General features: G+C 34.8%; 1 protein-coding gene across 1 annotated transcript; it reads right to left on the reverse strand.

Moving 5' to 3' along the window:
* Positions 1 to 263: 263 nt before the first annotated feature.
* On the reverse strand, positions 264 to 16,876 carry Glipr1l1 (GLIPR1 like 1). The gene is made up of 4 exons (XM_015482607.2): positions 16,630 to 16,876; positions 8,008 to 8,253; positions 3,701 to 3,801; positions 264 to 363 (listed from the first exon to the last, which is right to left on the reverse strand). The coding sequence occupies exons 1-4, from the start codon at positions 16,798 to 16,800 to the stop codon at positions 264 to 266; spliced, it is 618 nt and encodes a 205-aa protein (XP_015338093.1). The 5' UTR covers positions 16,801 to 16,876.
* Positions 16,877 to 17,358: the final 482 nt, after the last annotated feature.

The raw sequence follows: 17,358 nt of genomic DNA on the forward strand, positions 1-17,358 counted from the left end.
TGGCCCCTTTCTAAATTGTATTTGTAGGTATTGTCCTACCAATCAACTATGAGGAAAAATCAAGCCCACAAAAACCCCTAGACAGAAGACAGTGGAACGCTTCCTAGGAACCTCTCCCATGCTTTGGGAGCCCTTCTCTTTTTCTGTTTTAAATAAATCTTATTATTCTACCCTTTGCTTATCCCTGGATCTCATTCCTTGAATTCATGAGGCAAAGGACCCATCCAATTGCCCAGGTCCACGTTACATTATGATTTTTATTATTAATGCTTACGGCACAGCTTATTGACACATTTCTCTCCTTCAGCACACATGGAGCAGGGTGCTCCTTTGGTGTAAGGGGCCACATTTACAAAATTTCCTCTGAAAAAGAGAAAAAAAAATTGTTACCCTAATGGCAATTATTTTTCAAATTTTGTGCATTTGAAAAAGTTGTTCTGGTCACTCACTAAATCATAAATGTTGAAAAGGGAAAAATAGCAACCAACTTTTGTCCCAACTTTATGCTAATTTCTTTTATAAAAGGAAACTATTAAAACTGTTCTTTACAGGTTATTCCTAAACATAAAACACAAATTGGATTGAACCCAATTATCAGCATGTTATAGTCACAATTTTTTTAATAGTCACCATGATTACTTCTTCCTTTGTAAATGGAATAAATTTAAATTGCAAATGAGAATACACTATATGGCTTTACTTAAAAGTACAATGGTGGGGGGCTGGGGTTGTGGCTCAAAAGTAGAGCACTCATCTGGCGTGCATGAGGCACTGGGTTTGATCCTCAGCACCATGTAAAGTAAAATAAAGACATTTTGTTTACCTATGACTAAAATACATATATATATATGTAAAACAATACCATAGTCATCTAGTTCTACTTGTTAATGTTATCAAGAAGACTTCACAGCTTTTATGCCTGATTTTTGATAATATAAGCCAATGCATTTTAACAAATGTCTTTTTAAAAAAATCTTCGAGTACTTTGGAGACTTTGAAAAGTATTATTTACCCAGAATACACAAATAAAAACACAGTAATATAAGTACTTTCCATTAAGGAATATGCCACAATTTATCCTTTCAACCACTGATGGACATTTGGGTTGTTCAAATTTGTGGCTATTTCAAATAAAGTTGCTTTGAACATTTCAATCATTCATGCACAAATCCTTAAATATAATACCCATAAAAAAGGTGTGAGAATTCTGGGTCCTTCATATCCTCCTCAGTACTTGGAATGTCCCATCTCTAGCCATTCTAATAGTTGTACCGTAGTATTTGTTGTGATTTTACTTTTCCATAGCGATTAATAGTGTTGAGCATTTTGCAGGTGACTTATATACCACCTGCATGTCTTTTGCTCATTTTTCAAAATTGAATTTTCTTAATATTGGACTATAGAGTGCTTTTTATGTTATAAATATAAGTCCTTATTTGACACATGTTTTATGAGCTTTCTGTTAGTCTGTTGGTTGTCATTTCATTCTTTTAACAAATGTCTCTGAATAGCAAATATTTTAAACAAATTTAACCAATTGTATAATTTCTGCTTTTTAACTAGGGCAGTTATACCATTAACATTTGAGGTGATTGTTGAGGTAGTTAGGTTTAAGTCTATTACCTTCTTGCTTATTTTATTGTCTCATATGTTCTCTGTTCTCCCATTCTCTTTTTCTGCCTTCCTTTGTGTTAATCAAACATTTAAAAAAAATTTTTTTTTTTTTTTGTAGTTGTAGATGGACAGATGTGATGCTGAGGATCAAACCCGGTGCCTCATGCATGCTAGGCAAGCGCTCTGCCCCTGAGCTACAGCCCCAGCCCTTAATCAAAATATTTGTAAGACTTCATTTTAACTGCTTTGTTGGCTTATCTGCTATTATTCTTTGTTTTGTTTTTCTTTTCTTTTTCTTTTTTTTAGTTTTTGTGGTGACTTTAGGGTTTATAGTATATGTCTTTTACTTTTCATAGTCAAGTTAAATTATTCCATTTCATAAGGAGTAGAACTTTAGGGTAGAAAAGAACCTTGTCTTTTCAACTCAGACATGGTAGTTTTCTGTTTTTAGTATCTTATCTGCTTAGTTTTTGAAAATAAGGGATACAATCATAACAATTTTGTCTTCTTTCTACTCTAAATCTCTGTTAGTTCTGCGTTAATTTCAATTTCCACTGATTATCCTCCTTGTACTAAGTCTAATTTTCCTGCTTCTTTACATGCCTGGTGATATTTAATTAGATGCCCCACACTGTTAAGTGTTAGTTCCTGTATATCATGTTTTCTATAAATCATCAATCTTTTTATTCTGGGGTGCACTTAATTGGGAACTTTTGGATTCTTTCAGGTTTTATTGTGAATTGATAGGGAGATTGGAGCGTCTGCTTTGCTCCCTGTATGAGTGCCAGAATGGTTCCCTCTAATTCTTTACTGGGTTCTTCATCAGTTTCTTCACAAACATATGCTAATCACTATATGCTGAGTGTTCAGTGTGTGTGTTCTCTTTTCTCTAATATGTTTATCCATGAACTCTAGCAGTATTAGTTTCCCTGCACTCTTAGCTGTTTTTTCAACTGGAATCTAACAACCTCTGTCTCTTTCCCCCACTCCATGTGCCAATCTTTTGTTGTATGATAGGCAATGACTTCAAAATTGTCGCTTCATGTATTTTGTCTGTTGTTGTTTCAGGGTTAGAGTATAGTTGTTTCCATTACTTGGCCAGGAGTAATGTAACAACATCCTCCGAATATTACCACAAGACCAATAAGAAATCTGTTATGAACATATTTGTTTGGATCCCAAAACTTAATTTGTTCAAAGCAACATTATGCTATTTAGCTTTTTTTTAAAAAAAATCAAATACTGAGCATTAATCTCCTATTATTTTTATATTTTTCTTCCAAATTCAGTGATTAGTCTCCTTAAGAGAAAATATTGATAATTGTAATTTCTTTGATATCTACAAAATTATTCTCTGCCCCCAAATTTAACTCAATGTACTTATCATTCTTGCTTTTACTTCTAAGTGGGAGGCAGTAGAAGAAAATACAAAAAGAGAGAAACATAATCTTTCCATAGTATTTTTGGCATATCCTACCCCCTTTTTGCCAATCCTGTATGTTTATTCTTTGTCTACACTTTTACCTTTTGTACATTTTGCTTTAAAGGTTTTGTTTGTTGAAGAACTTTGTTATTAACTTTTTATATTCCTTATACAGATCCATAGGGATTAAAGTCTAATTTCATTTTTGGAGCTTCCCATTATGTTTATGTTATAGTGCCTCTTAGGTAAGTTATTATCAGGAGGGTATTAAAAAGTATGTTGCTCTTTTCTCAGAAAAATGTGCTTTTGCCATTATTCTCAATCATTTTCTCATTCCAATTATGTTAATATTATATTAGAGAATCATCTGCCAACCATTTTGCATTCCAGCATTTAGATATTACTGGGCAATTTATTTCATATTACTTAACAATTGCCATTATTCACTCTCAAGCTTAAACATTTCATAACAAACACAGTTCTACTTTATACAAGAGAATGTTCTACTACTACTTTTTATTTTCACCTACCTTGTTTTATTAGTATTTTAGAGGGAGACTTTACTTATCAAAAAATACTTGTTTCTAATATAAGATTCTCTTTTTGTAAACACTTATTAACATTTATTTCAATATAAACATTTTATATAGAAAAATAACTTACGCAGGTCCATAGTTACACACAAATATTGAAGTTGTAGGTCCGCCAAGATTAGGACATATTGAAACTGCACAACCAACTTTATGTGATTTAGCCCAAACTACCTATAAGGAAAGGAAAAGAATTATAAAGTAACATATTCAAAATAATTCTATTCAAACAATGCATTATGGGAGTAGACATATCTTTATTATGCTATTGAAAAGATATACATGCATATATTTTGACTATATTTTTTCTAATATTTTAAGTGATTATTTTGCTTTTCTGAGGAAAAATGTACTTATTAGTACATTTAGAATTTTGCAGTTTTAAGCATATTCTTTATATGGATTAAAAACATTTAATTAATAATTAATTATTTTGGTGCCAGGGATTGAACTCAGGGGCACTTGACCACTGAGCCATATACCCAGCCCTATTTTGTATTTTATTTAGAGACAGGGTCTCACTGAGTGGCTTAGTGCCTTGCCATTGCTGAGGTTGGCTTTGAACTTGCGATTCCCCTGGCTCAGCCTCCCGAGCTGCTGGGATTACAGGTGTGCACCATTGCTCCCGGCCATGATCTTATTTTTTAAAAAAGTTTGCCATATGTATGGTGAATCATTTTTATATAGTTGTAAGGAATAGCAAACATTTCTAAATAAGAAGATATCTATGGAAAACAAACCATGGAAGAGTAATAAAAAATGTGAAGAACATCATTATCGTTTCTAACAATGGGAGAGTAGAATTGTCTCCATTTTATGAGTGGAGAAAAAGGAGGAAATGCTTAATTTACTCTATTTACAAAGCAAAATAATTCCAGGAAAATTTTTGACAACACAAGTGAGTTTTCCAACTTTGACAATTCCATTAAGAAAATACTACTATTTCATAAAATGATATATCAGCAACCTTTTTTATGACTGCCATGTAATCAAAATTTAATTTGAAAAGTACATTTTAGTGGTTCTATATTTTTGGGACATCACAGTGGCATAAAATGCCAGGTGCTCTGAGGATTAAGAGATGAATTATGCTTCTCATTGTGTGTATAGCTGGAGGTGACTGATCTGAGATTGCCTCACTTAATAAGATTGAGCAGATTATTCAAAAAATGCTTTTGAATATTATGAAAAGCTAATAAACTATACAACTGAAAGTGTACATAATTTTTAAGAAATCATGTTTACAATTTTGTTTCACGGAAAACTGCACCATAAAATTTTATTGGCTTAATATATTTAAATTGTGATTTAAATGGTGATTTTTTTTTGTTTGTTTTTTAGCTTTGGCAAGGGTGAAAATAAATATTGGCTTTGTTCAGTTTAAAAATGTATGGCTTTCATGAAATAGACTAGATATAACATTAATACATATATTAGATGTAACATCAGTATGAATATTAGTGAGTGGTAAATACAAAACATTTTGTTTAGAACACTGCTCAAGATATAGTGGTTCAATCAAGTAGAAGGATGTATATATTCCTAATTATTTGAACTATATGTAAATTATCCAATGAAGAATTAGCTTCTATTTTTTTAATGTAATAATGCTAAGGAAGAAGCAATGTTTGAAAACAGCTCCCTTTTTCCTTACAACAAAAGGCAAAGAACTGATACAGGCCATGCATGTATCATGTATCGTGACCCGTCTTTGATACCATATTCGGGATATTACATCTTACTTGTTATAAGGAAACCTGACCATTCTCTCAGTTTTCCCAGTAGTAGCCAAACCATATTCTTTACCAGCAACATCTGTTCTGATGTCCTGGAGGGTTTCCAGACTTAGAGGAACATCCTGTTGTTGAACAAAGAGTAAACAGAAGGGGAACATGGAAACTGCTAATTTCCTTGTACACTGAACCTCTGATAAATTATTTTCTTGAAAACACTACATATTAATATTAATTCAACCTATACAGATAGGTAAGTTTAGAGATGAAAGTTAGCTCTTTCTATTGCTTGAACAGGTCTTCCCGGGAGGTCAATACTATACCTAGAAATTAAGCTTGGCTCAAAAATGCTTCCCACTTCTGATCAAAAAGAAGTAACAGGGAAAAGATTTGCACACCTACCTCAAACCTCCAAAGTAATTGAAAATATTAAATATTGGTTTTCAAGACATTGGACATTAGGCAACAAAAGTAATACACTGAGAGTCTGCAGGAGAAAATGTGACCCATACAGTTGTCCCAGCTTATTGCCTTGAGAGAGCTTCTAGACCATGACTCAGAAAAAGCTTGAAGGATTCTTGAGGAGGTCTGAAGTGAGAATCTAACGAGACCAAATAGGCAGGAGATTAGGGAATATAGTATTGGAGAGATGAGAATTTATACATTGACACACTGTTGTGGATTGTGAAGGGTCCTCATCATCTATTCAGCAGAATACTAAACAGCATGCATGTCAGGAAGTTGCTCTAAGCCTGGCAAAAAAAAAAAAAAANAAGAGGTGGGTCCCTTGGGGTGTTCCTTTGGGGCATATATTTTGTATCTGGAGAGCAGAATCTCTCTGCTTCCATGATGGCCATGTCCAAAGCCGCTTTCTCTATTACACACTTCTGTCAGGAGGTTCTGCCTCGACTAAGGCCTCATGGGACGGAGTTGGCACTCTATGAACTAAGACCACTGAACACTTGAGCCCAAATAAACTTTTCTTCCTCTGTTTTTGTTGGGTCTTTTGGTCACAGCAATGAAAAGGCCAACTAAAAATCACATCAACAAAAGGTTTCATTGTGCTCAAAATATGCAATGCCATTATATTTTTAAAACTATTTATTTTTATAATAACTTATTGTGATCCCATAAATAGTATTCTATTGTTATATTTGTGAAATTGGAGTAATTTGTTTTTTAAATTATTTTTGTGCATCTTAATTTTATTGTTAGGCTAGTTAGCATATATATATATATATATATATATATATATATATATATATACACACATATATACATATATACACATACACCTGTAAGAACTAGAAAAACTCAATACCAAGGTTTACCCTGGAACAGGATCCACCTCACTATCCAGACTGGAAAAATGTCATAATTCTCAGGGTGTTATGTAGAGTATTCAGAAGAATATTTCAGTACTGAGATTATATCAGCCCTAGACTAAACACTGCTTTCATTCTACCTAGTATATTTTAAAAGTAGGAACCAACAGCTTCAAATAAATTTCAGGTAACTTCACTGTATCCCTGGAGATACCAAAAGAGTATGTACAGGTATACAAATAGATTCAATAACCAACAAGGGAAATTTGCAATTTTCTAAATATAATAGTATCTACACAATGTGATAAGCAAAAGGAAAATCGATCCATCATGAATGGAAAAAGTCAATCCATGGATATTAACATACAGCTAATATGTATATACTAGAAGAATCAGGAGAAACAATCAAATGACAATTATAACTATACTTCATATGCTTAAAAAGCTAGTTGAAAGATAAAATGCAGTAGGTATATTTATTGAACTCATGAGAAACCCACAGTCACACTTCTAGAGATAAAAACTTTAATGTCTAAGATTGAAAAAAAAGCTAAATGGAATTAACTGGAGAATAAATAGTGTTGAAGAAAAGGTTAGCAAATTTAAAGACAGCAGTAAAACTATCTGAAATTAATCAGAGAAATGTCTTCAAGAAATAACAAGAGCACCAAAAAACTGGGACAATTTCAAGTGGTCTTCTACATGGACAACTGGACACTGGGAAAAGAGGAGAGAGTGAGAGAAATATTTTCAAAAACAATGGCTAACACTTTTTCAAATTTGGTTCAAATTGGTGGGGATATAGCTCAGTTGGTAGAGTGCTTGCCATGTATGCACAAGGCCCTGGGTTCAATCCCCAACCCTGCCAAAGGGAAGAAAAACGGTTTAGGAGCAATAAATGAAATTTAAAAAAAAAAAACAAAAAAAAAACAACAAATTTGGTTCAAACTATAGACAAGAGCTCGCTCCAAGGTCATTGAACTACAACAGAGGAAACACAAAGAAAATTATGTACATTATTATTGGCTGCTCAAGACTTACAATAAAAGCAAAAAATTTTACAGCAGACAGCCAGACATTTACATGCAGAAGAAGAGGATTATAGTAGATTTTTTGTTGGAAACAATACAAATAAAATGACAGTGAAGTATGATTTTTTTTTTTTAAGTTTAGAAAAAAAACACACCTTACTACACAGAGGTCTGTACCCAATTAAAATATGTCCCAAATGAAGGTGAATTTTCTTGAAACTCAAAAAATATTTTTTTTATGACAATTGTAACACACATAAATAAGAACTAGTCAGTGCTGCCAAATATTACCTGTGTATAATGGCCACAAACTTTAGAACATGCTAAAGTATCAAAGTCATAAAATGCAGTTTCATTATACCAAGCAGTGATAGCAGCTTTTGGTGAAAAGTATCTAAATCCGCCTAACCAAATGTTTTCTCCAACAAATTCAAAGTCTTCATTGCATTCATATGGTTTTGATAAACAACTTCTATGTTCAAATTTGCACTTGGTTGTCCACTCTTTAGCCAGCTTTGCCAAGCTTTCATCCCAAAACTGAAAAACAAAAATGGTGTAAGTTGAATTCTGCATACCTTTTATGTAATTGTTTTGTTTGCAATCAATTACATTTTGTTTACTTTAATACAACTATAGTTTTTCTTTGGTATTTATTACGTTTAAAGTTGGTCACGTCTTTTTAGATCTACTTCAGAAATACACACTTAATACTCACTCTGGCAGTTCATCTTTGTATTTCTGGTACCTAGTGGTATTTCTGGTACCTAGTGGATGGCCTGGTACACACTCAACCAATATTCTGAATGTGATTAAAATAAGTTGTAGTTCAAAATTTAGTAATTCAGAAGGTTGTGCAAATTTATTATGAGTAAAGGATAAATTTCTTAATGATTTTTTAAATTCGCACATATTAATTGTACATGTTAGGTGGGATTTCCTTCCTCAGTGTTAGCTGTGGAAGTGTGTAGGGCCCTAGTTACCAAACCTTGCTTCCATAGCACCTTCCATACCTGCTAAGTCCTTCTTAGAGTTAGCATATGGTTTGTCTTTCTTCCCTACCCTGCAAACTTCTTTTGAATTTGCATTTTATTTTATTAACACACAATAATTATACTTGATAATGGGGTTCAATATATTTCTATACATGTATACAGCAAGTATGGATACAATCCAACACCCTTTTATTACCCTTACCCCAATTTCTCAATCTCTAATAATTAATAACATATTCTGCAGCAGAATACAATAGACACTAGTATTGCTGTATGCATTTACGTGGCTGTATAACCAATGTGATCCTGCAATCTGTACACATGGAAAAATAAGAATTCATACCCCATTTGAATCAAATGTATGATATGTCAAGATCATTGTATTGTCATGAGCAACCAATAAAAAAATAACATTCTACTGTAAATTCAGCTTTTTGCAATCTTCCACATGATACAGAATATGAGGTACTTGTCTATCTGAACATCTCCAGTTCCATTCATTTTGCAGAGTATTTCAAAATTTTGTTCTTCTTTATGACTGAATAATACTCCATTGTGTATACCTCCCACATTGTCTTTATCTATTCATATGTTGATGGACACCTAGGCTGATTCTATTTCTTAGCTATTGTGACTAGTAGCACAATAAACTCAGGTATGCAGTTTTTTTTATATGCTGATTTAATTTCCTTTGGATATATACCCAGAAGTGGGATAGCTGGATAATATAGTACATCTGCTTTTAGTTTTCTGAGAAAACTTCATACTGTTCTCCATAATGACTGGACTGATTTACATTTCTACCAACAGTGTATCAGTGTATAAGTGTTCCTTTTCTCCACATTCTTGTCCTCCTTTTTAAAAAAAATAATGCTAATTCTAACTGGGGTGAGATGGTATCTCATTATAGTTTTGATTTGCATTTTCCTGGTGGCTAATGATAATGAGATTTTTTTTTCCCATTTGTTTGCTGACCATTTGTATTTCTTTTTCTTCTTCTTCTTCTTCTTTTTTTTTGGAGAAGTGTCTATTCAGACCATTAGCCCATTTTTAAATTGGACTGTTTTTGTTAAGTTTTTTTTTTTTGAGTTCTTTATATATTGTGGTTATTAACCCTCTACTTGGTAAATATTTTCTCATATATTGTAGAATGTCTCTTGGCTCTGTTGATGATTTCTTTAGATGGATATGAACATTTTAATTTAACCTATCTATCCATTTTGTTGTTGTACCTATGCATTTGGAGGTCTATCAGAAAATTCCTGCCTGTACCAAAGTCTTGAAATGTTTCCCTATTGTCTTCTAATAGGCTCAGAATTTAAGATCTTATATTTTAGATGTGTGGTCCATTTTGAGTTGATTTTGCAGAGTGAAGACAGTGGTCAAGCTTCAGTCTTCTACGTGTGAATAACCACTTTCCCCAGCACCATTTATTAAAGGTGTCTTTCCTCCAAAGTATGATTTTGGTACCTTTGTTGACAAACAGTTGGCAATAGATGTGTGGGTTTATTTCTGGATTCTGTATTTTTGCCCAATTGGCCTTTGTATCTATTTTTTTTATGCCAATTCCATGCTGATTTGGCTCTGTAGAATGTTTTAAAATCAAAATCAAATATTGGGATGCCTCCAGCTTTGCCCTTTTAGTTTAGACTGCTTTGGTTATGTTGGGTCTTTTGTCCTTCCATATATATTTTATGATTGCTTTTCTAGTTCTGTGAGGAATGTCATGGGTTTTTTGTTTGTTTATTGTACTAGAGTTGAACCCAGGGGCACTTAGCCACATCCCCAGCCCTTTTTAAATTTTATTTTGAGACAGGATCTTGCTAAGCTGCTTAGGGCCTTGCTAAGTTGCTGAGGCTGGTTTTGAACTTGTGATCCTCCTACCTCAGCCTCCTGAGCTGCTGGGATTACAGGCATGTGCCACTGCGCCTGACTATCATTATATTTTGGTGGGGATTGCATTGAATCTGTAGATCACTTTGGGTAGATGGACATTTTAACAATATTAATTCTTCCAATCCATGAACATGGAAGATCTTTTCTTTTTAGTGTGTGTGTGTGTGTGTGTGTGTGTGTGTGTGGGTGTTCTTCAATTTCTTTCACCAGTATTTTAGAATTTTCATTGTAGGAGTCTTTTACTTCCTTGGTTAAGTTTCTTGCTAAGTAATTTTTGGATGTGTGGCTATTGTAAATGGGACTGCCTTCATAATTTATTACTGAGCAAATTTGTTATTGGTGTATAGAAAAATCTACTGATTTTTTTGTGTTGACTTGAATCCTGCTACTTTAATGCATTTGTTTAATTATTAGTTCTAATAGCTTTTCAGCGGAGTCCTTAGGTGTTTTTTTTAATGTATAGAATAGTATCATCTGCAAACAGGAGTAATTTGATTTCCTTCTTTTTACTATCTATATGCCTTGCATTTCTTTCTCTTGCCTAAATGCTCTAGCTAAAGCTTCTAGTACTATATTCAATTAGAGTAGTGAAAGTAGATAACATTGTCTTATACCTAGGCTTAGAGGAAATGCTTTCATTTTATTACAATTCAGTATGATGTTGGCTGTGGATTTGTCATGTACAGCCTTTATTATGTTGAGGTATGATCCTTCTATAACTAATTTTGAGGACTCTTATGAAGGGATGTTGAATTTTATCATATGCTCATTTCTGCATCTATTGAGTGAGCATACACTTTTTATCATTCATTTGTTGATGTGATTTACATTTACTGAATTTCAAATTCTGACTTGTGTATGTTGCAAAAGATACAAACCATCTTTGCATCCCTAGATTGAAACAAACTTAATCTTGGTATATGATCTTTTTACGTGCTATTGTACTTGATTTGCTAGTATTTTGGAGAGGAGGCACCTGCCTCTGGGTGCTATGTAGGCCATAAGTTTTCTCCTTCCAATTCCTTCAGGTGCAGTGCTCACAGGAGTGAATTAGGGTGGAACATGGCCAGAGCCAGGCAAAGTTTCTCTTCAGATCCCCTTTGGTCATATGTCCTGGACCAGGGTAATAACTAAAGCTGTGGTTTTGCTCAAGGCTGCCTTAACTTGGCATGCTAGCAGTGAATCCACAGAGCTCTTTCCCGACCCTGTTCATTACAGGTACCTGTGTTTGGTACTTGTGCAGGGGTGGCAGGAAGCAGGTAGGTGACTCAGTTGTGGCATCAGTATGAATCTGAATGTAACCTGCCATGCCCCTAGTCTCAGAGGGCAAGCTCCAGAAGCTCCTGGTTCTTGTGGGTGGCTCCCTTCTCCTCCAAATCAATGTGTTGATTCCATACTGTGCAGGCCACATGGCAGGTTAGGTCAGAGCCCTTCTTGTGAGTGGTTTGGAAGGCAGCTACAGAGTGCAGTGGAATATCTCTAGGGTCCTGAAACTATGACCAAAGGTTTCTGACTCCTAGTCCAGTCCAAATTCAGACAATAGGTCCCTTCTCAAGATGGGTCCTGGCTTCAGCATCTTGGGGATTTACTGGAGATGATGGGAGATCTTTTTACAAAGCCAGACTTCTGTGCAGATTTCAAGCTATTTACTTAAGGAGGCCGAAAGCCTGTGGGGATTGTGAAGCTTTCCAATAGCTAGGATTGCCAGCAACCGTACATACTGATTGGGCTGGCTGAGACTTTCACCCTCACTCCTGCAGAATGAAGACCCATTCCATGCAGGCTCTGGAGCCAGGGTATTTTGTTTCCCCTATTATGCTGTTTTAGTGGGTCTCTGACTCTTAATAAGGCTCAAGTTTCTCTCTCACTCATTTCCAGCATTCTCCCATGGTCACGCACCATAAAATGGAGCTACATACCTCTTGCTTCAGTTTTTCTTTGTGAAAGAATGAGTTCTGGGTACCTCTATTAAGGCATCTTGAAATTCTTACATTGGCTTTAAGTAGTCAACAATATGAAGGCAATATAAAGAAAACTTAAAATATTTAACCCCACATCTAGTCTGTTTGGGACTCTTCTCTTAGGTCTGGGTTTCCTTTTGGGATTGTTTTCCTAAAAGCTTAAAATCTTTCTCTAGTACTTCTTACAGAGCTGTTCTGATTTTGAATTGAATTTTCATATTCAGTATTTTATTTGCCTGTAAATAGCTTTATTTTACTTTTTTTTTTTTGGTACTGGGGATTAATCACTGAACCACATCCCCAGCCCCCCTTTTTTATCTAGAGACAGGGTCTAGCTGACAACTCAGCTAGAGTTGCTTAGTGCCTAGTTGAGTTGTTTAGTGCCTCCCTAAGTTGCTGAGGCTGGCTTTGAACTTGCAGTCCTTCCACCTCAGCCTCTGGAGCCACTGGGATTACAGGTATGCGCCACTGTTACCTGCTTTTGTTTTTGAAGAATACTTTCAGTGGGCAAGTAATCATATGTTGAAAGTGTTTTTAGCCTTCTATTTTTTTTTTTCAGTCCCTTCTGACCTTTATAGGCTAAAATTCTATTGTCTTTTGAGTTCAATTTTGCAGGAAGAGAATTCAGCCTTATATTTAAATTTTACAAAATGAAATATTTATTTGATCCCATTCTGGTTGCTTTCAAGATTTCCTGTCTTTTATTTTCACCAGTTTGACTCTCGTGTGACTAGCTGTTGTGCTTAGATGATTGAGTTTTGAGACACTGGATCTGTGACTTGATGTCTTCCCATAAATTTTGGAAAATTGTTGCTGATTATTTCTTCAAATACTTCTTCTGTCCCTTTCAAATATGTGTATGTTAAATCATCTGAATTTGTTTCAGAGGTCTCCAGCATTCTGTTATTTCTACCGTTGCTATTGGGTTGTTTTTTTCCTCTGTGCTTCAGTGTGGGTAATTTCTAATAATTTATCTTTGAGTTTACCAATAATTTCTTATGCTATGTCCAGTCTTCTTGTAAACCCACCCAATGAATACTTCCTTTCAGGGACTGTGTGTGTGTGTGTGTGTATTTATTTAATTGTGTATATATATATATATATATATATATATATATATATATATACACACACACACACACACACACACACACACACACACACGTTCTTTAACATACTCTGTCTACTAATTAAAAATTCTGGGTAATTTTTTGTTCTAGTTCAATTGGTAGTTTAGCATGATTTACATCTACTGGCTTTTAAATATTTTTCTCTGTATTTTGATTGTATGCCAGAAACTAATAATTTTCCTTTCAAAGTTTTGTCCTTTAGTCTGCCCATGTTAAGAGTAGCTATGGTTAGGAGTTTATTTGCTTAGTCTAACGTGTGATTGTTCTCAGTTGGCACTGAACATTACTTTTAGTTAAGCTCTTATTTCAAGAATTTTGAAGGTGCAGTAAGATGCATCCTTTTGGGCTTTAAGTGTAGCAGGGCTTTGTTAAAGCACTCTGCTTTGGATGCCTAAATCCAGCTTTCTAATACTGGCACTTATTTCTCACTCTCTCAAAAAAAAAGTCATAAAGAATTGAAGAATTATTGTGGTTGGGTGTCTTCTAGGTTTCAGTCCTCCATAATAGCCACACAGCCATTACAAGATGTCCAGTTTTCCATTAACTTCACCACCTTGCTTGGCTTATGGCAGGTTTGGTTTTTCTACCTACCAATGCCTCATGCCTCCATAACTTTCCCAGTGACAAAAACAAAGATACGTGCTGTATTCTAGTAAGGGCCACCTTTCTCTTAAAGGTAATTCATTTAATCATTTTGCATCCGTAGTTCTTCAATGCAGTTAAAGATAATAACTTTTATTTTTCCCCTTTTACTTTCTGTAGTATTCCCTCATTGTTATAGTAAGACTAATGGTACTTAGTAAACTTCATCCTAATAAGAGTCCTTTGTCTTTTTACTATGAATCAATTAATCTTTGGGTCTTCCTTTCTTTCTGATAAGTTATTAGTGTTCCGGATTCTTCTTGCATGTTTTCTGCCTCACACTTACATTCAGCCATTTTTTCCAAGGAAATCATGCGTTATTATGAAAATATTTTGCTGTGAATTCTCATTGCTAATGGATATCATTGCTTGTATACTTCTTCGATGATAAGGTTAAGGTATAACTATTTAAGTAAGAAATCATGAATTCATGCTGTGATTTTCACTCTAAAGATTACAGTGTTTTAATGTCTTTGACTATATTCTTGTATCCACTTTTTTATGCAGAAAGTCTTAATTCCTATAAATTATAAAATTTTGCTTCATCATACAATATGCAATAGAATTCTTTCAAAAGACTTCACAAAAATCACACTAGCATTAACATTTCTGAATTCAGGTTTTTTTGTTGCTATTTTTTTCCTCAAAGTTCATTGTACTAGAAATGTACAGTTGAAATAATATATTGCAGAAATGCTTATAAAATTTTTAAAAGTGTAGATTGGAGGCCAATTTTATATATTAGTTTTTTTAAGTTTGTGTCTAAGGGATACTTTTCCTTTTGTTTAAAATACAAGAAGGACATAATAATTTTACATGTTTACTGAGTCAAATTATAAAACAAGATACATTTAAAGAAGACTCAAATTTTATTCATGTCTCTTCACCTTATTCCTTCTTTTCCTCTCTTCTGCCTACACAAATATAAATCACATAGCATTTTTATAGTAAAAAATAGTCTTTTAGTGAGGGTTGTCTAAATAAACATAGAGGAAATACTACAAGCAAATAACATACTCCTGACTACCCCAATCAGTTGGAGATTAAACTAAACATTATACATGAAAATACTTTAAAAATTTTGCATTCTTAAAGTGGTCAGTTTGTTTTTGTCTGACTTTCAAAAATCTATTTAAAATTTCCTTCACTCAAAAAAAAAAAAACTCTCACTCTCCTATATAGTATAACATTATAGTTCTGAACTTTAGTGCTTGAGCTATGATTTTATAATAGCATCCACTGTATTTTCTTTTTTGAAAAAATTTTAATTTTATTTTCTTCCAGATAGAAAAAAAGAAAACTGGCTGCACATTTTGGTGGATGCTCATAATCCTAGTGGCTGAGGAGGAGATTGAGGCAGAAGGGCAGGGTATGTGGCTCACTTGTTGAACACCACTGGGTTCAGTCCTTGGTACCAAAAAACAACAAAGCAAAACCCCTGGAATAAATGTGAGTTACAATTTACATAGCATGGTAAGAGAGATTAATACTAACAACATTTATACATTTATGTTCATTGTGGTGGTATTAAGCAAGAAAAAGGTTACAATGCAAAGGAAATTCCAAGTAATACATGGTCAAGAATTTGTTAAAAATGGGTAAAATCTATGATTATTTTAATAACATAATGTTCTCTTTGCTTTTTCTTCCATACAGAACTCTTTTTCCCTTTGTTGGCCCTACTGTGGAGGTCTAAGAAAGATACAACCAGTGCAATGTTTGGGGGATTAAATTTCACAAATTTATTTATTTTTTTCATGAAAATCACCATCTGATACTGTTCAAGAGCTGATTTTCACATCCTTGTAGAACATTTTATTTTTCAAATGAATACTACACCACTGTGTTGTTTTAAACTTGGGTTTCTAAAATATAAAATTATGAGAGAATTCCCATCACTCTACTGTATGTATCTTTTATATGTAGAATCTTGAATGTGCAGGATGGGAGGCACTATCCAATAGAAGAGAAAAACAAAAGAACCAAACAAAAACACCCTTGCAAAATACGGACGAACCTTAGAGGTGAAGACCATGCAACTTCCAAACACCATCTGCTCCCCCCCACCACTGCCCCCAGGGAGCTTACGTCTAGGCAAAAGGAACAGAAAGAATAGCTCCCATCTCCTCCACTCCATCACAACCCTAGAGGAGACAGCCCAGCCAAGGTGTGAGTTTTCTATAAACCACAAGTGGAGTCCTGGCTGTATTGAGATAAGTCCACGAAACGTATGGCCCGGATACCTTGGGATGAACAAGAAGAATAGGAGACCAGTTCTGGTTCTTTTCTCACCATATGTTTCATGTCGGCCGCTGGGGGGTTGACGTTGCCCCTCCATTCGTTGTGGGCTTGGACGCACTGGTCTATAAATTGTGGGTCTGTGATGGACGGGACTGGAGGAAGTTTGCTGGCCGCTACACATAGACTTAAGGTCCACAAACTAATAAGATTTTTAAGAGCCATGGAGGGACAAGCACCATGTCCCAACAGCACCAACCAGTAACGGCTGGGGAAGCTGGATTTCTGCCGCCCCAGGGACCACGCTCTCGCCGGACTCCATCCTCTGCACGAGCTCCAGCCGGCGCGGGGAAGCCCCGCTCATTGGGCAAAGCCCTCGGGGCAGGGCGGGCTCGAGGCAGGATCCGCCCCCACCAAGTCTGCCCAGCGCAGCGCGGCACTGCAGAGTTTTGACTCAGGATCCTAAGTGCTTTCTGAGGCTCTGATCATCTTGAGTCATTGCCTGGATTGTAATACAGTTGCAACATGGAGGCGGCACCACATTATACAAAGAACAAGGTGTATTGTATGCTGACAATTGGATGCCCTGTGGAAAACCCTATGCATTAGTTTTACAGACTCAGCATCTGTGTATAGCATTCGTATTGTTTTAAATAAACTACTGCAGAACTTTGCCCCCTTCCTCAGAGACTCGGGATTAAAGTAGGCGATTTGTAAACTCGCTGTCATACTGTGATCCAAAGTTATTACCTTGTTAAACATTTAAACATTTGATTTGCTGCT

This window comes from Marmota marmota, unplaced genomic scaffold, assembly GCF_001458135.2.
Source record: "Marmota marmota marmota unplaced genomic scaffold, marMar, whole genome shotgun sequence".
NCBI classification, from domain to species: domain Eukaryota; kingdom Metazoa; phylum Chordata; class Mammalia; order Rodentia; family Sciuridae; genus Marmota; species Marmota marmota.

Coding starts and splice junctions, on each gene's coding strand:
- Glipr1l1 (XM_015482607.2), bottom strand. CDS start 16,800: ATGGCTCTTAAAAATCTTATTAGTTTGTGGACCTTAAGTCTATGTGTA. Junction 8,254..16,629: donor CGGCCGACATGAAACATATG/GTGAGAAAAGAA, acceptor TTTGTTTTTCAG/TTTTGGGATGAAAGCTTGGC. Junction 3,802..8,007: donor TTTGTGGCCATTATACACAG/GTAATATTTGGC, acceptor CTTTCCTTATAG/GTAGTTTGGGCTAAATCACA.